Source organism: Rattus norvegicus, chromosome 13 (assembly GCF_036323735.1).
Source record: "Rattus norvegicus strain BN/NHsdMcwi chromosome 13, GRCr8, whole genome shotgun sequence".
Classification (NCBI taxonomy): Eukaryota; Metazoa; Chordata; class Mammalia; order Rodentia; family Muridae; genus Rattus; species Rattus norvegicus.
The window spans coordinates 69,346,931-69,371,694 of record NC_086031.1 but is presented as its reverse complement, the minus strand read 5'-3'; the positions used below and the strand labels follow the sequence as shown (position 1 = coordinate 69,371,694).

Sequence of the window (24,764 nt, the reverse complement as noted above, 5' to 3'; positions counted from 1 at the left end):
GCTCTGTGCCTAGTTAGCCATCTCACAAATGCTTGTACCAGATCTGGAGGGGACCCTAGTGACAGTATGTAGGTGGAGGATCAGCAGAACTCCCTTGGCACCACTAGAAAGACAACCCAGAGAACATGTATTTATATTAGTGAACTCTTGCATCATGGGATTCTCCTTTGCAGCTGTTATGCTTCATTGTCAACTCTCTGAAGCACAGTTCTGGTCACCTCTATATGATGTTGCAATCACTGGGCACCACAGGGTTCTATAGAGAGGCAGCTCTATAGGCATCCTAGAGAGCGATTATTACATATGTGTACCTTTGGGGCATGTTTCTATCTATTAGCCATTAGCTTTTGTAGCTACCAAAAGCCCCAGAGTTAGATTCTAAATGTGTGCATTTGAGTCTCAATTTGATCATTTTCTATTGCAGTGGCCAATGGTCTAGGCAGTTTCTTTCTCTGAGTACTAATTCTCAGATGTAGGAAATGGGGATTGTGGCATCCATATGGGTGATGTCTGTGTGAACTATGAAGCAATGAGACAGCTTTTCTTCATTTTTGTCATCCTTTCTGGGACCTGCATGCCAATTAGGGTCTCTCTTCTTCTCTTGGTATTTTCAATTTCTGGGTTTGAGTGAAAATGCTATCCCCCCAGAATACAGAACTCAGGACCATTGGTAGGACCTTGATTCCATTTCCATTATGATAAGTTAGGCAAATGTAAGTATACTTTGTACTTTTCTAGCATTGGAGAATGCCTCTTTCATAATGGGTCCAGCTTGTAGTACCCCACAGGATGTATTTAGGGCATTTTTAAGGCATTTAAAGGTAGTGGAACAATTTTTTCCCATAAAACTTAGTGGTCCTTCAGAGTTAAAATTTAGGGCTGGGATTATGCAAGCAACCTTTCTGATTGACTGGAATATGAGTTTGTGTTTCCTCCCCAATGGGCCTTATGAGAAACAGATGCCACTCACACTGCCTTTGGTTAGCTATTAGGATTTTCTTGTGCTCATGAGGATCGTGGGTAGGAGTTCTTTTTGTTTAGTGGTCCTCTTCCAGGGGTGACTTTGCTTCCTGTAGACATTTGACGATATCTAGAGATATTTTGTTGTGGCTGGTGGAAAATGGGCTGCTACCAGTAGCTAGTGGCTAGAGGCCAGGAATACTGCTAAATGTCCTACAGTGCAAAGGTCAGCTACCAAGTGTGAGCTGTCCCCAGATGTCAGCGCAACCTTTCTTTGTGATGTGGTTTTGACTGTTGAGCTTTCTTTTGATGGGCAAGCAAAGGAAAGGGTTTATGCCAGGACTTTCCTCTCTTTTTTTTTTTTACATCAATGGTATATTTTAGTATCACCTACTATGTTTCCTTTTAAATTTAACCAGGGAACCACATTTTCTATTCCATAAATGTTTTTTTCCACTTTTGTTAAAGTCAGAGGCACTTGTTCCTCTTGTAAATGGCATAGTCTTTCCTTAATGGAAAGGGCAACCTGACCCTTCCTGCCTCCCTCTCCTCCCAATAGATTTTAGGCCCTCTTGGCTGTAACGTATTGTCTGTGGAACAGACCAAGAAATAGCAAAAAACAAATAACATAAAAACAAACCAGAAACAGATACCATTCAACGATGATGGTTTGTGTGTGTGTGTGTGTATGTGTGTGTGTGTGTGTGTTTCTCTGTTTTTGTATTTTCATACTATATATTTCATTTCAGAGAAGAGAGAAAGAGAGAAGTTTCTTTCTGTACTGCTATGTCTCTAGTTCTTGGAAAACAGCAGTAAAGACTTTAATACAAACTTTTTTTGATTAGGAGAAACAACAAGAGGTTCATGGTTGTGTTAAATCAGCCACTCACATTGGTCCATCTGCCCTTTTCAGAGCAGTATCCTTAGAAAAATTTGTGTGTCTGTGTGTGGTGAGGGTTGGGGGAGGTGGTTAGGGCAACTGTGGGTAGCGTTCACTAGAGGGTCATAAAATGAACTTGTTTGCAACCAGCTTTGAACATAAGAAAGGAAGTATTGAAGAGGAAAAATGCAAGTCTGCCGCATATAGGGTAAATACTATTTTATATCATTCTGTCCTTATTGTAAATACACCTCCTACTTAGCTGTGATCCAAAGGTCTGAAAGAGAAATCACCGATGTACGTACTATATCTTTACTTTGTTCTATAACACAGGTCAGTTGAAGTCTTGAAGACTATTCTTCCTTATAAATCAATCGCACGAGTTCTATCAGCTGGCCATTCCTAAATCAATTACTGCCTATGACAATAGACATCTTGTTAAGCATGATATAGGTCTATCCATAGCAAGTCTGGAGCCCAGTGCCACACATGACTACAAGATAGCCCTTCTACCAGAAAAGAATTCGTGCAGGTACAAAGAACAAGTCTCTTTAACAGGGTTAAAGAGAAAGTGAGATACCTGCAGATAGGAAGATTCTTTTCAACACAAAGTGGCTTCATGACTAGCTGACATACCACTGCCACATTTAAGACTGCCAAAGCTCTTGGAATATTCTGCCAGGCTCCATCCAAACCAACACATCCCGTGGGGGTCTTCCTTGTCTGTAATGTTTTTGAGTTCTTCAAAATCAATCTCCATTCTCCCTGCCTCACCAGGTTCTAGCCACACTCTCTGGTTTTCATATCTTAAACATGCTGACCTCCGGGCTTCCTTGGTGTTTCTTCTGTGCATGCCTCTTCCTGTGTTGAAGGATTTCTGCCCTCCTCATTTCCTCTGCCCTACTCGCAGGTCCCCTTTGTCCTTTTGACTTACCATAACTGTGTGCTACACTAAGTGTGATGAAGGTTGCTACCGCCTCCATCTTGGCCTCTGTGGGAATGTTACATGTGTGCTCAGTAGGCTCAGATGACTACAGCATGGGTGCTGGGCTTTGAGATGGGGCTAACTCCAATGGCATCAAAGAACTACAGCATAGCCAGTGGGATTAGGGGGTTGGGCGAGGAGAAGAAGGCTACTTACAGGGATGGGGAGTTGGGCAGTCAGATGATTTTCTCATTCTTAGCCTCGTTGGCTTTCCTCTAATATATTTTCGTCAAGTTGATTTTTTTTCTTTTGAATAGTTTCTATGTGAACAATTTAATAAACGAGGCCTTCTTTCTTTTTCTTCTTTTGTATAACAATAAAATGAAATAAATTCTCTAGAAATTGATTTCCAAATCAAATCACATTCCCATAATGTATTTAAAGGAAATGAAGAGCATAACATTACATGTAATTCAATGGATTTTTGATGGATCATGATGATTTACATGTGTGGTTAAAGTGCCCTTCGTTTGGATCTCTGGTTATTATGTAAGTGCCACAGGCACATAGACACATCTCTTGTGCATGGGTCCAGCTTTTCTGCCCCAGAGAGACTGTTTCAATGTCCATGAGTTTTAAGCTGGGGCTTTTCTTAGTCTCCACTCCTCCTATTGCTAGAGAAAGGGCGTTGCTAGAGGACAGAAGCAGAAAGGCAGCCCCTACCATAAAGGAGCTTGGCTGAGTTTAGTTACAAGGACCCAAGTACTTATCGTTCATTAGATGTCTGTGAACCAAGCACACCTGGGTGTCTAATGCAACCATCAGGCTTGGAAACGGGGTAGCCGAATGTTCAGTGTTGAGCAGCTGTCTGGATTCTGAGAACGGTTGTCAGTTTCAGAGGCTAGTGCTCCTTGACTCAAGTCACAGGGCCAGAAGGGGCCTGAGAGGCCTGTCTTTGTGGTCACCTCATTTTATAGACGAGGAAACAGAAACAGATAATGGTCTTTCTCTTCCTTATCTGCAACACCAACTCATCAGCTGCCCTGTGTATGTCAGCCTGTAAAAGACACTGATTTAAAAAAATTGTTATTTATTTTCTTATTCATTTGCCTCTTATCTCCCTGGGGGGGGGTCCACTTTGCGTACGCTCTTGCAGGAGTCTTGTTCACCTCGGAAACACTAAAAGGTTATCCAAGGGCAGCTAGGTTGTGCTCATCGGGTCATGCTGCTTAAGGAGACACTCCATTTCTTCATCTTCTGCAACTTCTGGGGCTATATTCCTCCTGTTCTCCCTCCATCTTCAAAACTAGCAACATGGACAGCATCTTGCTTTTGTTCTGCCATTGCCATCTTGTCCCTAGACAACTCTTCCTCTGCCATCTTCTTAGGGAGTACCTTAGTCTTCGCAGACCATTTCATATTCCAGAACAATCCCTCCATATCTAGCTATTTAACTCCGAGTAAAGCTGTTTTATTCATAGCAGGTGGCATTCACATTTCCTTAGATTAGGACCTGGTTATCCCTAGTACCAAGATTCTGACTTTTTTAATTTTTAAAGAAAATTTAGACTGTCTTCTGATAGTCTTTTAACTCTGTGACCTCCTGGTATGTTCTCAAAATATGTTGGACCTGTTTGGTGGTGATGGGATAATCTAAAAGTATTTTACCTTTAAGATAGCTAAAGTTTATTGCTATTGCTTATGACCAAGAAGCAATGTGGTAAGTCAGTACTATGCAAAGAAATTTACAAGCATTAACTTTTAAATTACACAACCTTCTGAACAAGGTGTTGTCTCCATTTTACACCTAAACACATTGTTATCTCAGAGAGGCAATTATGTAAGTTTGAAGGCTTATGGTGGGATTAGAATTGAAAGTTGATTGGAGAGTGTGTGCTTTACTCCTTTTCCAAGGCAGAAGTGTGGAATGCGGACTAGAATATGAGGTCTAAAACATCCTGTTTTGATAGGGAAGGCAAGGGAAAGAAGAGGTGGTCCAAGTATGAGGAAGCTGGAGAGCAAATGCAAGACACAAACTTTAAGGAATATGAATGGTAAAAATTGGTGCCTTTATGGAGGTACAGCACTATGAGAAATGAAGAGAAATGAAAGATCAATGTGTCCATCTTGGATCATAAAATACTTCTAAATGGACCCAAACCATGGAATATGTGAGATAATGGCTCACTTCTGCTGGACATCCAACTTGAATTAGATTCCCTCCTGAATTCTGGTCTCTTTATAATGTGGGCTGGTTAAACACTTGACACATTTTTACTAATATTAGTCACCCTCTCATGAACAGCATGCCTTTTAAAAGAGAAAGTAGCTCTTTCTTGTTTATATGGGCAGAAGCAAGCAGGTGATTTTTAGAGCTTGGGAGGCAAGGGTAGGCCTAATGTTAAAAACCCCTGGCTGCTGTCAGTTCTCCAAGGAGAACTTGCAGATTTGCTGAAGGTTGGGCAACAACTAACAGCAGAGTTCTCTACGCAGTCATTTCTGACTCCACATTGTGTCATGATCAGCCTGGCTCAGTACTTTTGGGCATTGAATGAAACTGTAATGCTCTCAAGTGTGTGTGTGTGTGTGTGTGTGTGTGTGTGTGTGTGTGTGTGTGTGTACACCTACATACCTACACACGTGGTGGAACAAGATGGTGAATAAGTAAAATAGTAAAGAGACCCAGGTTCTACAATCCCCTTTGAAGGCACACTATAAGTAGCCTCAGATTTCCCAGTACCTCTGCCTAGTATTTCTATGAGATAGGGGCCAAACCTTTTAACACACAGGCCTTGAAAAAATTCCAGATCCAAGCTTCAGCACCACCTGAGTGTAATACCTAGACTTGGCAAATAGAAATGTAGGCTGCTTGGTTGTATTAGTTCCTTCTCTGATTACCTAACAAGGAGTAACTTATGGAAGAAGGTTTATTTCAACCTCGTATTTTAAGAAGGAATACAGGTCATCATGGCGGGGAAGATATGGTGGCAGAAACCTAAGACATATGGTCACATTATATCTGTCGTCAGGAAATAGGCAGAGGATAGAGAGCAGGAGCAGGCTATGAAACCCCAAACTCTGCCTCCAGTGACCCACTTCCTCCAATGATGCTCTCCCTCCTGAAGTTTCTATACCAGCCCTAAACAATGCCACCAGCTGGGGACCAGGTGTTCGAACACATGAGTCGATGGGGGAGGGGACATTTCACATTCACACCCCAGCACTGTTTAATTTAAATGGCAGGTTTTAGATAGATAATGAATATCCCACACATTATTTAAAAAACTGCACCAAACTTACTTAGTTGTACTAAAAACTATTTCTGTTCTTTAAGCGAAACTCAAATTTCACCGAGCAACCTATATTTTATCTGACAATTCTAAACATAAGCCCACTGCTGCGGGGTATTTTCAGACATGGAAGTGAACAGCAGATGATGTCTGTGAAAGGAGACTATTGACCTGGATTGACACGAAGGCTAAGAAAATTCCCTGAGGTCAAAAGGAACCAAGCAATGAAGACCTGTGGGCGACTGACCTGGGAGAGACGGTTAAGTTCTAATTGTCCAGGGCGTCTCTTGCAGCCTCGTTTCCTCAGTGCCTTTTTAGTTGCCATGACTAGGAAGACTTCTGTCACATCATCAGGATCACATCGGCCTCCACTCCTCACCTCAGCCTCTGACAATTGAAAGCAAAAGTATTAGAGGCTGAGCTGCAACAGCCAGACCGAAGCAGTCACTAGGCTGGACTGTGTGTGCTACATGCTGTGTGTATTTCTGGTCCTCTGCCCTCTGCTAGGGAAGATAGGAGGAATCAAGTACTCCTCTGTACAGAACTTTCCATTCTTTCAATGCTGACAAGGGAAAAGTAAACGGAAAAACAGAGCCTCTGCTCTTGAAGCATATATATACATAGCTCTTGGGACAGCAGAGAGCTTAGGTTTTTATTAACTCGGACTGAATTTATCCTCGGTGGCCTTCTTCTGATTTTGTGATGTGTGTGTGTGTGTGTGTGTGTGTGTGTGTGTGTGTGTGTGTGTGTGTGTGTCCAAGTTTTTGTGTGCAAATACTGCAGCAGAAACTACCTGCTATTAAGGCAATCTTACAGTCATGGAGAAAGGTACAGAGAAGATTCTGATGATGCTGAAAGGGACCAGTGGAAACTCACTTGGTGGCTTGTGGCCTTGGGATGAAAGGACTCAAATTCATTAATGTGTTCAGAGACAGAACATGGTGAAACTGGCCAGCACACTGGAATCGTGCTGCTGAGCAGCGAGTGCTAGGTCAACATCACACAGCCATCAATGCACAACAGGACGAGGAAAGAGAACTGGCTTTCTTTTAACCATTTAACTTTTTCTAAGCCTAGTTTCCTCACAGAAATGAAGTGTAGACAACTGTCTCGTCAGGTGATTTTTTTAATGATTTAATCATATAACAGTTGAAAATGCTAGCAGATGGTAAGTATTCAGTGTTTGCCACTCCAGTGTTTCCTAAACATCTGTCATAAGTCCATATTCTCCTATGTGACTGCTTCCACTGGACGGAGTGTTGAGAGCCATTTCCTTCTTCTCTTCCCTGCTATCTTCCTGCACCAGACTTGGTAGAGCTTTGCTGAGTTATATATGCACCAACACTTGGTTTTTACTGGGGAGGAAGCTTCTAGCCTTTGTATCTTCATCTCCTTCTCGCTCCCTCCCTCTATCATTCCTATGGATGGCATCCTGTCATGTGGAGTCCTTCTTGAGTGCATAGTCTTAGGACTATTACAATGTCCTCATCAGACTTTAGATATTGGAAGATGGATTTCTGGTGCACTCCTATAGGCTCCAACATACTTACGTCTTGAGTAGTATCCCAGCTTTGCTTTTCTAATCTTCTCATCAGGAAGTTCTAGGATATCTATGGCCTCTATCAGTTATTGATCTGTGCAAATTCATTGTGTTTTTGTCAGTGAAGATCAGGTTCAAATCATCAAGCATCTATTTAGTAACTATGAGAATAGGTTTGAGGTGATTCTGAAGTAGACTTCACTGGGGGTACAGATGACTATTAGGTGGCTCAGAGCTGGAGAGTGGTGGATGAGAATGTCAAACTCCTCTATGATGTGGTGATGTATTGATGGACATGGGAACAGGGTTTCTTGGGACCCCAGAGCAGGGCCCCATTCCTCAATTCACTTTGCCCTCTGTGAATCCCATTGCTTCTGATCTTACTTAACACGTGGTCAGGGGAGCCAAGTTATAGCTCCTGTCCTCGAGGACTCTGTGAACAATAGAAATTAAGAAGCAGCCAGTTTGTTTTAAAAGCTGTGTTGATCATCTATCTTCCTGTACTGAAAGGAAAAAAGAAATTTCTAAGGAGCCAAAAAGCTTGAGGACATGGGCTGTGTGAGGTCCTGCTGGGTTGTTAGGAGTGCGAGATGGATTCAGTCAAGAGAACACTTGATGGTGGGATTGTGAGCATGTCTTATGGCTGGCTGTGTGAGCCCCTGTGATAAATAACACATCCTCCATCTTTCATATTAGCTTTTCTTTTGTACCCTTTCTGACAGGAGCTTACCTGCACGCTTCCCTGACACTTGCTTCTCCATTAGCTTTTATTTCTTATTTTCCTTCTTCCCCTGAGTCTCCGCATTTTTTCCCTACGTCTCTTTGTGTCTCGTTCTTCTGTCTTCCTACCACATTTTCATTGTGTACCTTTGCTCTCTTTTAACATCGTCTTCTGCCTCTGCCTCCATGTTCCAAAGCATACCTGTCATACCCGGGCCTGGGGAAGGAAATTTTCACTTCCAGCAGCTCTTTGTGTGATGTGAAAGAACATCTGAGTACCTGGGTATCCTAGGAAACAGAGCTCTAGTTTGTGAACAGAGCAGAATCCCCACACTGTGTTTGTGAGACACTGTGAAGGAGAGTCTAGCACATGGGCAGCACAGGAGGTCCAGCCTTTGTTCAAGGGGGGAGCAGAACAATGGACCTGTTTTCCCTTAGTCTCTATCCCTTTGCATATCCTTGAAGTTTCTTCTCTTTCTCTTCTTTCTTTTCTCTTTTGTCTATTTCCGTCAGAGTTTTTCAGTTCTATTTTCTACATTCGTCTTAGTTCTTTTTCCTCTTTAGAAGTTACGCCATCCCCTTCCCAGTGGCCTCCTTTAACTTTGTAAGCTAAAATGTGGTGGGGGTTGGGGGCAGGAAAGATGGAGGACACTTAGAAAGCTCACCTATGACAAGTGTTTATGAGAGTAGGAGTGGTGTGTTTATTATTTGTGATTGTATGAACACAGGATTACATGATACTTTTTTATTCATGTATGTGGTGTGTGAGTGAGTGTGTGTGTGTGTGTGTGTGTGTGTGTGTGTTGTTCCTGTGTGTGGGTGCAAGCAGAAGCTTTCACAGTGCTTGTGTGTGGAAGTCAGAAGACAACCTCCATGTATTGGTCCTAGGGCGTGTTCTGCTCTCTATTTGAGACAGGCTGGCTGACCCTGCACTTTCAGGACCCACATACAGTCTACCTCCCATCTCATGGTTGCTGGGCTCACAGGTATGCTTTACCATGCCTGACTTTTTAATGTTAGTCCTGGGGATTGGTAGTGCAAGTATTTTACATACTGAGCCATCTCCCCCAGTCCAAAGTATAAGATCCAAAAGATGAAAGCAAGTCCCCACCACCCATTCCAATAATGTGGTTCATGGTGAGCATCTGCTCTGTGTCCTAACACGAGCTGTGCAGCATTAAGTGTTTGGATACTGCTAACGTTGGGAATGTTCTTCTACACTGAGGCAGCTTGTCGGGGGCCAAGGCTGTGAGCTCACAGCCGTCTCTGTGATGAGGTCACCCTGGATCGGCATCCTCAGTACCTGTTAACCTTGCATCTGTTTCCTAGAGCTACGGGCTTTTCATATGGTTCACTTTGCCTACATCTGAAATCCTTCCAAGAGGTGGCCCAAAGAAAGAGTTCAATCGGCCATTCTTGCTACTGTAACGTTTTCCAGATGACTCATTTCCCAATGCTTCTAAACTGGGGCTAATCTTGGAGAGGCCGTAAGGGATAAAAAGTATTATCTCACAAAACAAAGTATAAGTTAGCAAAATTTAAATCAATAGTATTGATCTTTGTGTCAGAAACAATGTCAATTATGCACTTTATATTTGCCAGTACCAATTTTTTTTTTTGTTTTTTTGAGATAGTATCTCACCGAGTAGCCTATTCTGGTCTTGAACTTGCAATTCTCTTGGCTCAGCTTTATAAGTGCAGTCATTATAGGCATGCATCACCATGCCTGACCCAGGACATTCCTCACCTTTCACACAGTGTAATTTTATATCTAAAATGAGGGCATTGTCCTTCTCTACTTTATAGACAAAAAAAAAAACAAAACAAAACAAAATAAACAAACAAACAAAAAACCAAAAAGCAAAAAACAAAGCACTAGAGATTGAGAGATTTGTATCACGTGGATACTTTTTTGGGCCAGGACTTAAACCTAGCTTGTCTAACACTTTGTCTTCTGCTTCGCCACTCACAAATCCATATGCGCCTTTGTCCCCAAAAGTATCTGCGTTGTCCGTAGGTTCTATGCCATGCATCATTTCCTTAATACTTGCTATACACAATCTAATAGTATTCTCCTGCATCATGCGTAGATGTGAGCACATGTGTTTGAGGGTGTGACTCCAGAAGGTGGGAAGATGAAAGCCATTCCAGGCCAAAGACTGGTTTGGAGGCAATTAGAAAACATATTAATAATGTATGATGACCATGGACATAGCTCCCAGTCACGAATGTCAGTATAATTTATTAATTTGGTAAGAATTCTGAGTGTCAAGGAGGAAAAGAGTAAGTTACGTCTTCACTGAAGTTAATCCAGACAAATTCCTTAAAGAGAAGAGGAGATAAGAATATGCAACTCGGTAATAAAAACCATAAGGGCCTGGTAGCAGGAAAGGAAGGGGCTGAGAAGAAAGTAAGGGACCAGGTTTGGTTCAGGTGTGGGTCTTATGTTGGAGCCCATGTGCTCTGCTCATGATCTGGGACTGGGACTCCAGTATGATGGTAACTTTTCCTTTGCAAAGTGAAACCCAGATGGCTATATTTAATTCCACTTAACGCCACTGGTGATTCACTCAGGCTCAGGTGCGCCCACATACAGCTGGCACTAGCTTTGTGTACTTTCCAGGCAGAGGCTGCTATAGCCCAAACTCCGCATGAAACAGGAGGGGACAGACAGGCTGTGATAACCTTGACTCTTTTGTGTCTCTATCCACAGCATCCTGGCCACTGCAGGAACCCATTTCAACACCCACGTGGACCTGCGGACCCTCCGGGCTGTGCGTGTCCTGAGGCCCTTAAAGCTCGTGTCAGGAATACCTAGTGAGCACCTATTGTCTTCTTTCTGATCGGCTAGTATCCTTTATTGGATCCAGGGTGTAAGACGATGTCCGGTAGAGGGGAAAGAGTTCTTCCTGGAAGGAAGCCCCTGGACTGATGTGCAGCAATCGGACATAGCATTGTGCTTCTAAATTTAACATTTTTTCATATTTAAATACTAGTGGAAGATTAAAAAACAGGAAAGGAAAATAAAGGAAAAGTAAACGAAGACCATTCCTATCATATCACTCTGAAATAAATGCTAATTGGATGTAGTTTTTCATTCATTTTTCCTATGCATCCTAATATAATTGTAATCATTACGTGTGTATAGGGCTATCTGCTGCAATAGGTGTTGGAAGTTGCCTAAAGTTAAAAATTCTGTGTGTTGTCAGAGGTTATTGGTTTGTTAATCAGTACTGTGCTCCTCTCCCAGTGGGCGGAGGGCTGGATCTGAGAAAGAGTAATGGGAGGTGTCAACTTTGCCCCTGTTTTGTAGGATTTGTACAGTAGCAGGGACTTTAGACTGAGTATGAAACATGGTCTAATGAATTGAATCTGTAAAAGGAATCTACATGCTATCATGGAGGAAAAGGAGTGTTAAATGTAGGTCAGGAAGTGGTGAGAAGGAAGCACAGGAGAAGGGACCTAGATGATGACAGTCTCAGTGTGACTTGTCTTGGTTATCTCTTTATAACACCTATCATCTCAGGATTCATGGTTCATTTTTGATGGAAGAGTAGGAGAGGGTAAACCTTGTCAGGAGGCAGTGAAGGAAGTCTCAGCTTCACTCTCTCCTCTCTCGCTAGGCCTGCAGATCGTGCTGAAGTCCATCATGAAGGCCATGGTGCCTCTTCTGCAGATTGGCCTTCTGCTCTTCTTTGCCATTCTCATGTTTGCCATCATTGGCTTGGAGTTCTACAGTGGCAAGTTGCATCGAGCATGCTTCATGAACAATTCAGGTAAGGCCCTGGTTTCCTGTCTTCTGCCCTTCCAATGCTTCCCTTTGGTCAGAAACATAAGTTCAAGGCATTCAGAGCTTTGCTGGAAAAAGCATACTCTATCTCAACTCTAGGACAACAATCAGAAACTTCCTAGTCTGTGGCTTTTGGAGGTATAACCAGCTTAAAGATCTACTTGAAAGTTATATTGCAAAACATGTATATAGCTTTGTATACACTTGGGGGGGGCGGTTCAAATGGGTGGTTTCAGATCCTCTATCCATGATAGAAGGCTTTCAGATAGAAAAGAGAGCTCCCTTTTGTGGTATGCCTCACATCTGTGAGAGAACTGAGGGGGGTGTTAGGTTGGCTCATCCATTGTGCCTTGGAAATTGTGGGATACACAAAACCCCAATTCCCATATATTTGTGTCTTATTTGTTCTTCATAAGCTAAGTAGTATACTCTAGGATGAAATTCAGGGAGGAGGTTAGGAGGAATAAAGGACAAGTTCAAGACTCCTAAACAAGTACCGTATTTTTATGAAAAGAATTTCCAAATGACTTTTTTTTTGTTTTACCCTTAGTTTAAAATAAAAATATGTATGTCTTAAAGAGTTAAGAAAATGAAGCAACCAATTATTTACAACTGTCTCTGAGAAACCCAGGGAGAACCAAGGTTCATCCTGATTCCTGGGGTTTGGAAAATCGATAAGATTTTATCATTACCTCAGCATCTTCTGTGTGAACCAGCCCTGGGAATTTCTGTGGCACTGCTGGCCAGAGTAGAGGCTCAGGTCTGAGGAAGATAGAGAGTTCTTTAGAAGCATTTTGAGCTGCACATGGAGATAAACTGAGGTGTGCAGAGAGCCCAAGGTGGGAGAGGGTCTGAGGCAAGATGGGCAAGCTTCTGTCTATCACAAGAGAATTGCTTTCTTATGGCTTCTTTAGATCATTTTCAGTTCACACTAAGCACGGTGTGGTTTGTCTCCCACTCTTCCAATATTTCTGCAGGTATTCTAGAGGGATTTGATCCTCCTCACCCGTGTGGTGTACAGGGCTGCCCGGCTGGTTATGAATGTAAGGACTGGATCGGCCCCAATGACGGGATCACCCAGTTTGACAACATCCTTTTTGCTGTGCTGACTGTCTTCCAATGCATCACTATGGAAGGGTGGACCACTGTGCTGTACAATGTGAGTGAGCTGGTGGACGTGGTGTGGGGATGGGATGGAATTCTGGTGCTGTTTTGGTTCTTCTGAGACAGAAAAGGCTGGGGAAAAGTTGGGGTTGTCCATATTGAACTTTAGAACTTAGAAGAGCCTAGCAGGTCACCCTCCCGCCCTTTTCGGATTTTTGCTGAGTTGAAATATGTAAGTGTCTAATTGCAATTGGTAGATCGTAGTCCGTCATTCTGTCAATGGGTGAGAGAGCAAGTTAAATCAGATTGCGTTATTGTGAAAAGTTTTGGATCCACTTGGTAGTGGGACATAGTGGGGTGTTCTAATAGGTGTAAAGGTCTCAGTTACTGTCCCCAAAAGACTCACCATCAGATTGGAAAGCTGTTATAGTGGTTTTCAACCCCAGCGGCCCATTAGAGTCAGCTGGGAGCTTTAAAAATTATACTGCCTGGGCTTTACTCCAGGCCAATTAAGTAGGAATGTGTGGAGGTAAAGGCCTGTCATTGACATTTTTTTTCAAGCTTCCTAGCTGATTTTAATATGCAGCCACTGTCAAGAACTACTGCATTACATGCCCAGAGAAAGCATGTTTAATTGTGAGACTCATTAAAATGCTCTCTGAAAATTCAAGTTCCTAGGCTCCTGCCCCGGAGATTCTGGCTTTGGGTAGCTGTGTATAATTGGTGAGCTGTGCTTTCAATGGAACCCTTGGTGATTCACATGGTCAGGCTTGACTGAGTTGATATATGAGACAAAGCTGACCAGCCACATGACAGGGATGCTAGACATTTCAGCAAGGAGACAGAAGTTAGACAAAGTGACCATGATGTCTCTTCTGTCTTCCAGAGTCTGGTTTTAGTAAGTCTCCCAAGGCATGGTATAGAGTCCAAGTTTAATCATGAGCATTAGGTGAGAGCTTTTTTTTTTTTTTTTTTTTTTTTGGACATGGAATGTAAGGGGCAGAGTGAGCAGAACAACTTGGGAAGATGCTTGGGAAGGATTGTATCCTCTGTGTCTTTGCCTTCAGTCATTTGAAGTCATGATCCAACTTTTACCTGCCTTTATCTCAAGGCGCCCACCATTTTCTTCTGTTCTTCTCCTTCTCTTGTTTTTTAAATCTGATCCCATCTGTACAAAATTAATTAAGTGAGTGCAGTGTGACTTACATAGAAAGCAGCCTTTGAGACAGTAAGGGAAAGGAGGAAAAGCCATGTCTTCAGAAGAGACTCAGCCAAACCTGATGCCCAGAGAACAAGGATTATATGAGGCCTATACGCATGGGTACTTAGGAACTGACTGACCATTGCAGTCAGGCCCCTTAGAGCCCAATCTATGGCTGCTATCAGATATGGATGCAAAATATTCTACAGCTTGTTATGTTATTGTTGGTAAGTAATTAGGTCTAGTGTGGCAGTACCTAATACTAAACTTCTGAAGTCAATTTTATCTTTGTCACTAACTCCTGACTTTACAAGACAACGACTTCTATGGCATTTGCATTGTACTGGGCATTTTAAGTACCAGATAGGTGATTTAAAGCAATGGGAAGTTGGACACAGTTATTATGCAAATACTGTGCCATGTATCGGACTTGAGAAACCTCAGATTTTGGAATCCATGGAAGGTCCAGACATCTATGTTTTACAGATGCCAGGAAATGACTAAACTAGTTTGGGATTTATTCCCATACAGGATGAGTAAGGTAGAACTGAGAAATTTAGCAGGAAAGAGTTGCAGGCTGTTGTGCTAAAGTTCCAGAGGTTTCTCAAACCAGGCGATGCTCGGCAAGCCTAGGGTACTGTGATGCAGGACCCCCGATGACACTCTAGAGGTCTTATTAGCTATGGGAGGCAGCAAGGAGGAGGAGGGAGGCAAGCATGGTGAGCACGGTCACTTCCTATTTGAGATGTGAAGGTTGTCTTGAGGCAATGTCACCAAGACGAGCCAGGAGCCTCAGGAAATCATAGCACTGGCCCTGCAGTGGCTGGTGTCACTTGTGGGGCTTTGAAAGTGATGAACTTCAATTAGATGTGTAGACTCACCTAAGTGATGTGATAAATGCATGGAAAGCCTAAAAGGAGAAGTGTTGCATTTGAGGATATAGGTGTGATTTGCCATTCCCCTGACCAGAGATCAGCTGGTACTGAGATGTGCAAGAATGAAACAGATGAGCCATTCATCCCTCCTGCATTATTAATTCATTTGTTGATTCATTGTTTATTTCTACAACTATTGACTTTGTAGATATACTGTATCAAGTTCTATGCAGAAACACTAGAAAGATGGCAGTTGAGGCAGGGGGGCAGGGAAGGGACATGATCCCTGCTGGCGTGGTTCTCTCTTCAAATTCCCATCTCTCCAGTTATCTGTCAGTTGTAGCAGTAGAGGCTACACAAAGCAACAGCGATCTAGATCTTCCTGGTAGTTTTGCTCCATGAAGCAAGCAGGGAGGAAAAGAGGTCAATGACAGATCCTCTGAAACCTTTCATCACAGCAGTTCCTAGGGCCACAGACTCACGCCTCTCTCTGAAGTCCAGGCTGTTAGTCATTGAACTGAAGCCTCCTGCTGGCCTTGATGGTTGGATCCAGGCATAGGGGAACTGGTTGAGTAATTAGGTTGGTTCTTCCAAAATGTCTGGCTACAAATAGGCAGAAAAAACTCTTGTGTACTTTGAAAAAAATCAATGGCATGGGGTATGGGGCTAGGTATCACTGGCAAAGGTGACAGTCATACTGAGGTGGATAGCTGCCTCTTGCCAGGAGAAATCAAATAAAAATGGCACTCAATTTTCAGTGAGTGGAACAAAGACAAAGTCTGGATTCTTCTAGAGAGCCATCAACACTGGTCTTAGTCGGGTAAGAACCTAACTGAAGCAAGACCCAATCAGGGCTGTGTAGTGGAGCTGGGCACACCTTGCTGATTTAAGCCTCCTGTCACTGCAGAGACATGCTCCGTAAGCCTGACTCTTTGAACCACTGGAAATAAGGATGACTATGGTAAAAATAACATCAGAAAGGCTTTCTATTTGTTGAAATCTAACTATTCATCTTTGGAAGAAAAAAGAATTGGGGGAAGGGGAGAAAATAACAGCTGAAATGGTGTGGACAAACATACCCGCCAGTTCTTTCTGTGTGTTTGTTCTCCCTTACAGTCCCATGGTCAGTGCCACATGCAGACAAGCACCTAGAAAATTGGCAGAGTTTGTTTGTTTGTTTGTCTGTTTTTTAAAACTTGGAAAACCAATGATCTTTTTGGGGTTTATTGTGGATTATTCTGGTAGGTGAGTGAGGAGTTAAACTTAAGAGTGTAGGTTACTCAAGGCAGCTATGCCACTGAAAATCACACTCCTGCATGGGTGACATTTCATGGATGCTACATACTTGAAGCTCCCTGGCCAACTTAGAGAGAGCATGGTGGGTGAGACAGTGTCTGCTCTCTAGCAGTTGTTAATGAGCTTATAAGTTTATGGAGGGGATTTGTGGATCTTTTAAGTTTTGCTTGTTTTGTGAGTGTTTTGATCCTCTTCCTCCATCAAGATTTCTTTTTCATGTGATTTAAGTTTAGACTCTGTGGTGGCAAAATGTATCTGCACAAACATGATATTTAGAAAGCATGGATTTAACTATGAACAACAAATCAACTTACTATCACAAATGCAAGTATGCAATGTCTTGATATTTTACACAGGAATTACTATCTCCAGTAAAGCACAGACATTAAGATGATTTCCCTTCTGTATTAGTCAGGGTTCTCGATCAGAACTGATGGGATGAATATTTATGAAGGGGTTTATTAGAATGGCTTATAGGCTGTGGTCCTGCTAATCCAACAAAGGCTGTCTACCAGTGGAAAAAGCAAGAATCCAATAGTTGTTCAGTCCACCAGGGTGAATGTCTCAGCTGGTTGTCAATACACTCTGGAATGCCAAAGAAGTAGGCTTTAATGTCAGTGAAGGAATGGACTTGCCAGCAAGAGCTTGGGTAAGCAGCCAAAGAACAAAACTTTTCTTCTTCTATGTCCTTTAGGTATGCTGCCACCAGAAAGTGTGGCTCTTCCTACCTCAAAAGATCTGGATTAAAGGTGGATCTTCCTGCATCAAATGATTTAATTAAGAAAGATCCCTCACAGGTATACCCGGATGTTTGGGTTTTAGTTAATTCCATGTGTAGCCAAGTTGACAACCAAGAAGGGCCATCATAACAACCTGCCACTTTTCATTCTGTGATGATCCAGTTTATCTAACAGATATGTTTCATCAGGCAGAGCATGAAGAGACAGAAGCTACTCTCTACCACTCTCTTGTCCTTTCTTTTCAATGATACAAGTATGCAAGACTAATTGGCCACTCAGACTAGAAAGAAAGAAAGAAAGAAAGAAAGAAAGAAAGAAAGAAAGAAAGAAAGAAAGAAAGTCTGTCTTAGTCATGGCTATTATATACTACAAAAAAAGGGGGGAAGAAACTCTTAGGCATGAGAACTCATTTTAACCACTTTTTCCCCCCTAAAATACTTTCCTCTCTATTGCTGTGACAAACATAAGAAAAATCATGTCACTTAGGGAAAGGATTTATTTGTCTCATACTTCTAGGTCACAGTCTGTTGTTGAGAGAGGTTGGGGTAGTAAGTAAACTCAACTCACTTGTTGGCTTAACTACAGACCTAAGCTTGGGTAGCTTTCTTATTTAGCAGAGGACTAACTACCCAGAGAATGGTGCTGCCATTGTGGACTTGGCCCTCATATAGTAATTGGTAATTAAGAGAATCCCCCACAGATATGTCTACAGGCTAACCTGATCTAAGCAATCCTTCAGTTGAGATTTCTATCTCAAATGATTCTGGGCTGTGTCAAGTTGATGGTTAAAGCCAACTAGCTCGAATTATCCAAGATGCAATCCACAGACCACAGGAAGAAAAAGGATGACCAAAATGTGGTTACTCCCACTCCTTCTTAAAAGGGGGAAAATATCCATAGGAGGGGATATAGAAGCAAAGTTTAGAGCAGTGACTCAAGTAATGGCCATTCAGAGCCTGCCCCACATGTGACCCATATATATACAGCCACCAAAACCAAATAAAATTGGTGAAGCTGAAAAATGCAAGCTGAAAGGGACCGGATATAGATCTCTCCTGAGAGACACATCCTGAGCATGTCCAATACAGAGGTCAATGCTAGCAGCAAACCACTGAACTAAGAACAGGACCCTCTTGGGGGGGAATTAGAGGAAGTATTGAAAGAGTTGAAGGAGCTTGCAGCCCCATAAAAACAACAATGCCAACCAACCAGAGCTTCCAGGGACTAAACCACTACCGAAAGACTATACATGGACTGACCCAGGGCTCCAACTGCATATCTAGCAGAGAATAGCCTCATTGGGTCACCAATGGAAGGGGAAGCCCTTGGTCCTGCCAAGGTTGAAGCCCCAGTGCAGGATAATATGAGGGGGCAGTAAACGGGATGTATGGGGGGAATACCTTATGGGGGAGGGGGAGGGGCAGGGGAGGGGATGGGATCTTATGGACAGGAAACCTGGAAGGGGAATAACATTTGAAATTAAGTAAAGAAATATTATCTAATAAAAAAATTTTTTTAAAAAGCCAACTAGGACAAATGCAAAGGCTTTTTTCCCCCCTTTTTGCTATACAGAGTCTTCATAAGTGCCTTTGGTGACTTAAATCACTCTACCGTTGACTACTCTTAGATTCACTTGTGTGTGGCGTCTCTCATTATCATTTTATACTGTAAGGGAATTCTCATTTACACACTGTAAGGGAATTAGTCAGGGTCCCATTGTCAGGGCATTCTTCAGGCTTACTTTGAAATCAAAATTTCAACTCTTCTTGGTCAAATTCCAGCTGTAGTCTTGGCTTCCCTTCCTCCTGTGGTAGAAAGAATACAAAACAGCTCAATTCTGCTGGCTGCGTCTACCTGTTTGGACTACTGCTCCCAAAGGTCTCCTCAACTCACAAACTCTCCCTGGCACTTACTAATTTAATTAATTTTATTTACCCCAAACCTGATAGGTGTTCCTTTTCATGGCAGCAAGTCCTTTCCGTGATCAGTGCAGTTCACTCAGCAAATGTTTCTTTGGCTTGAATATTAAACCTTTAATCCTCTTCATGGAGACCAGAGGTAGCCAAGAGAATCAGTGCTTTCCTGTTCCGACCTGAGTTTCCCTCACTTTTGTTATTCTTGTTTTATGCTGCCCGCTGATTTTTGTCAGGTATTTTCATGTTTTTTAGAACTAATATTCTTATTGCCAAATTTCTCAGGTCCCTATCTGCAGTTGTTCAGGTCTCTGCTATTAATGTCCAGGCTTTCTGTCTGTCTGTCTGTCTTGTATGTCTGTAGCTGGAGTTATTTCTTTTCTCACTTGTTATCAATACAGATGTGAATGTGGAAATTCCTGGAGCTGTGCTGTTTTCCCGGATGTATAGTTTGCCTGTCTCCCAGCCACTGTGGTGGAAAATGTCTTTGAAGGTTTCACAGGCTTTTTGGCAAAAGAGTCAGCTTAGAGTCTGGGTGCTTCCTAGGAGCCTTCTCCACTACCCAGAAAGCCTTTGGTTTATGCAGGTGGCTCTCTTTTTCTAGCCTGCCTTCTAGCTATACAGTTAATGCTTGTTAAATTTGTTAACGTGTGTTTACTATTTGCCTCATTGAGATTTTTGCTCAGGTGTGTGATACACAAGCATGTTGAAAGAATTCCACCATATCCCAGCACTAGTGGAAAAAAAATACCATTTTCTTTTTGAAGTAATTCTGCTGTTTTGATATGTACAGAAGACACCACAGGTTGAAGGATGAGAGACTAGGGAACATGTCTAATCTTTGCTTCAGTCATCCATCCTGCACTGCTTCCTCCCACATGCTTTGATGACAGGAGGACATCTGTCAAAGCTCGTTTGACAGATGAATGGCAGGAGCCCTGATCTTCTCACGGAGCTAGAATAATGAGGTACCCCATCTGATCTAGCAGCTGACCTAGGATTGGCTTGCTAACATCTGGGACCACTTCTAGTTAGTCTCCCACTTGCTCTGGAATTGACAGTTTTTCTTCACATCCCCGTCTGCCATCTTCACCTCTCTGTTTCTGTGCAAGAGCCTGTCATACAGGTGAAACTTAGATTCTGATGCCTGTGTGTGCTCACCTGTGACTCATCTGATTAAGGGAGAGATTGATAAGTGCACCTTGCAAGCAAGTCTGCACCCTTTCCTATGAGTGCTACAAGGTAAGGTGTGCCTAGCAAGGAGCTATGACTTCCCCCCTCATTGCTCCCAAGTACCTGGCAGCACATAATATCTGCAAGTTCTTGAAGGAGGGAAAAGGAAATTAAGACATATTGTTTCTAGAACTCACGGTAAATGTTTTTCTCTCTTCTGTCTACTCTCATAGGTATTTATAAACATTAACTTACTATTAATTTATTGTGCATTTGTTTTATGCCAGGACTATTGTAGATATTGGTGATATAGCAGAGCCCCTACATTTGTGAACTTTCCATTTTAAGGAAATAAGTTTGAAATAAATAGCAAACATATGGAATATATCAGATAAAGATAGATGTTGTGGAGAAAAATTTAAGTGGGGAACCGGTACAGGTGTCTTCACTTTTAAATGCAGCAGGATCCTTCTGAGAAGATGACTTCTGAGCAAAGTCTTGAAGCCAGTAAAGGAATGAGCTACGTGGTTTTCTTTCTTAGTTTTTTATGTCCCACATAGCTGGGGTAGCATTGCAAGGACCCTGAGATGGGTAAGTACCCTCGGGGAGGCAACACTGTAAGAGGTGAATGGTGGATGGTGCTGGATGTGTGGTTGGCCAGTTACAAGAGTGAGAGAGAGCAGAGCGTTGGAGTTGTCACTTGGGATAGTGAATAAGGATTAAGAACCGAGTTTGGTCGTGTTAAATTTGCTATGCTTATTTGATGTGGTAACAAGGCTATGACGTTGAATAAATGGCCTCAGCATGGACGTTCATTCAGGGCATGTCCTTTGGGAGGTTTTCAGCGTATGGGATGGTAGTTGAAGTTATGAGACCATAAAGGAAGTGAGTATGGAGACTAGGGGAGATTCCAGGTCTGAGTTCCAAAGGTAAAGTGTTGGGGAGAAAATCACCAGCAAAATGTGACTGAGAAGGAGCAGAAAGAAAGTGGGTGTCCTAACACCAGTGGAATAGGTTGCTTTAAGGAGAAGGAAGGAGAGGAAGACAGTCGGTTCTTTGAAACACATCCCCCTTGATGTGTCAATATCACATGAAGCAGACTCTTTTCTGTATTACCTTGCTACTGATTTCTTGGAGATTGTTTCGGTACATCTGCAGATTCCCTTTAATTCACATTTGTATTTTTCTCTTTCAAAAAATGCTGTGCTCATTTGAATTAAATGCTTTTAGTGGGTCAAATAAGATGCTGGTGGGAAATGAACCATCTTAAGGTAGTAACAGTTAAGGAAGTATGTAGAGGTTAAAGGCGAGGGGCTGGTTCACGGGCTGATGAAGTGTTCGAAGACTGTACAAGTTCTCTTCCAACTCCTTCTTTTATTCTAGGGAAGTAGGAAGTGAGATCATCAGCTTAGGGAGGGAGGAGGAAGATGCTGGAGGTTTGCAGAGAAGATAGAAGCTAGCTTTCTAAAAGTTGGAGTGGTAAACAGGGTAGGAAAATGGCATGGTTTCTGTGTAGCATTGAAGAACTCCTTGAGGTCAGTTGTGATGAAGTCCACAGGAGACCAGGGAGCAGCATGAAGTGTTTTCCCAGGATCTTAGCCACTTAGCTGCAAACAGTGGTAGATAGAGGTCTGGCTTTTTCCAAAGCAGTTTTGCCTCATGAGCTCACTCAGGGAGGGAGGGCTGGAAGTGTGCTTGTAGCTTGTCAGTGGAACCTAAGCTAGGTAAAAAAGAAGTGAGGTAGGGGTCATGGGAGAGTAGGAAAAAAAGTGGTCCTTTATGAAGTCCAGAGAAAATGTGCTGGGGCAAATTCAGTCTGTTTAGTAACCTATCTGTTTGATATCTTGGAAGTAGCAAGTTGGTTTTGAAACTGAGAGTTCTGATTTGTAAGTGGGTGTCTTCACCTTGCCCTCAGGAGAATGAACATGTTTCTGATACATTGCACACAGAGGCTGTGACTTCAGTCACCCAGCATATATATCCTCTAAGCCAGTGCTTCTCAACCTGTGGGTCATGACCCCTTTGGTTACCCAAGACCATTGGAAAACACAGATATTTACATCAGTGTAACAGTAGCAAAATTAACAGTTATGAAATAGCAATGAAAATAATTTTACCGCTGGTGGGCACCACAACAGGAGGAACTGTATTAAAGGGTCACAGTATTAGGAAGGTGCAGAGCTTGCCAAGCCCTTGTTGACTCAATCCCAGAGAGCTGGGGTTTACTTCCGCTAAACTCTGAATGTTTGCTTGAGAACATTTAGTGACTGAAAGGCCTCAGGCCCAGCTACCTGCCTCACTTGCACTGTATGCCTAAATTTAATTTCCTCCCCCAATTGATTTTTTTAATTAAATTATTTTTGAGTGCAGGGGTATGGTTCATGTGCACACATGCATATGGAGTCCAGATGTTAGAATTGGGCGTCTTCCTCAATTGTTCCCCGTCTTAATTTTGAGGCATCTCTCACTGTATACAGAGCTCACCCATTTAGTTAGACAGGCTGGCCAGCAAGACAGGGTTTTCTTCCTGTCTCTACCTCCCCAGTGTTGGTATTATAGGCACATGCTGCCACACCCCACTTTTACATGGGTGCTGGACATTAAACTCCAGTTCTCATGCTCACACAGCAAGCATGTTACAGAACAAACAATCATTCCAGCCCTCAAATTTAGTTTTTAGATTAGCACGCAAAGTAACAGGTTTCTTTATGGCATTTACTCATTTACTTATCTTGGTTAATACCCTCTGCCTCCTGTGCTCTTTCCTCCCTTTCCCTCCCCTTCACTCCCCTTCTTTCTCTCCTCCCTCCCTCCCCTCCTCTGTCCCCTCCCCTCTCCTCCCCCTCCCCCATCCCTCCCCCTCCCCTACCTTCCTCTCCTCTCCTCTCTCTCCTTCTACTCTATCCCTACCTTTTCTCTACCATATGGTCCAGATATACCACTCCTGGACATATGCCCAAAGGATTCATAAATATATTTACACATTTGTATTTACTCCTGCTCTGTTCACAAGAGCAAGGAAATGGAATCAACCTGGATGTCTATCAACAATGAATGGATAATAAAAATGTGGTACATACCCACAATGGAATTTTATCTATCTGTAAAGTAAAGAAAAATGACATCATAAGACATGTAGGAAAACATGTAGGTAGTACTGGGAAATGTTAGATTAAGTGAGATAGCCCAGACTTAGAAAGACAAATATGTTCTTTCTTATATGTAGATTCTGGCTTCTAAACGTTCATGTGTGAGTAAAAGGAGGGGCCTATGAGGGGAAAGGATGAGGCTTTAAGGGAGGGAGGGAAGAAACAAACATGTGTGATTTAGAAGCTGAAGGACAGCTACTGGGGGTAGGAGGTAGCTCAGATGATTTTAAGTGGTTTTCTAAAATCATGAAGCACGGTGCCAGCCCGTTCTCTAGGTTAGTCACGTGCCCTCTCTGGAAGTCTTGCCTTGCACCCTGCTGGAATCATTGGCCCGTAGCATTTCATTCTCCCGTTCCTTGTATGGGAAGAAACAGGTTTTCTCCCTCGTTATGTGTCACATTCCCGTTCATAGCTGTCTCTGCCTTGAAATCATTCCTACGCTCTGCAGATCCATCTTGATTTCTTAATAATTTGTCAGACTAGGGATGCCATCACGTTTGGGACCCGCTCCAAATGCGCCGCTTGCCTCCTGAACTGGTGCCTGCATTTCACACCATGCACCAGGCTGGTCTCCCAGTCTTTTGTCTGCACAGGGCCATTAGGCTGGCTCGGGGTTCCTTTGCCTGCTTTTAGAGCACACTAATACGCAGTTTAATTTCTAATCCATGCCTCAGGTGCCTGATGTGTCACACAGCCATAGGCTATGATCTCTCTGTTCAGAGACAATACTGAGTGTTAGGTGATCTGTCCCTGGGGCCTCAGGGACAGAAATTAACTAGAGGTGGTGAAATGGTGACTCACCAGCCTTTTCAGGTACTTTTCACTAACCACCCTGGAGCCAAATGCTTCCAGAATCCCAGCCAGGCAGGGATGGCACAGGGACACTTCTTGTCCCACTGGGAAAGCCAAGAAGTCTCTAATTTTTTTCTCAATTGATTATCCACTGGAAAAAAGTACTGAGGGATGCTTTTCAGGACCCCTCCAGCTGTGGCCCATCTTCAAGCCATCCAGGAATCACCTCTGCAATTTTAGATCCCTGGGTCCTGCCCTGACCTAAAATGATACCATCCCCAGAGGTAGAATGGAGTCCATTTTAATAAGCTCCCTCAGGATTCTGAGGTCCTGCTCTGAAGTTGAGAACCACTGTTCTGCATGACTATAATTGCCAAGCTCTGGGAAAGGAGACAGCATGGAGAAGGGGAGAGGGC

General features: G+C 42.9%; 1 protein-coding gene across 15 annotated transcripts in view; it reads left to right on the top strand.

Moving 5' to 3' along the window:
• Positions 1-24,764, top strand: part of Cacna1e (calcium voltage-gated channel subunit alpha1 E) — a 488,748-nt gene that overhangs the window by 242,101 nt on the left and 221,883 nt on the right. For all 15 annotated transcript variants that reach the window (XM_039091008.2, XM_039091012.2, XM_039091010.2 and 12 more), the window contains 3 exons: positions 11,029-11,132; positions 11,939-12,091; positions 13,083-13,264. In XM_039091008.2, coding sequence (XP_038946936.1) covers positions 11,029-11,132; positions 11,939-12,091; positions 13,083-13,264 — 439 coding nt within the window. The remainder of the gene's footprint in view (positions 1-11,028; positions 11,133-11,938; positions 12,092-13,082; positions 13,265-24,764) is intronic.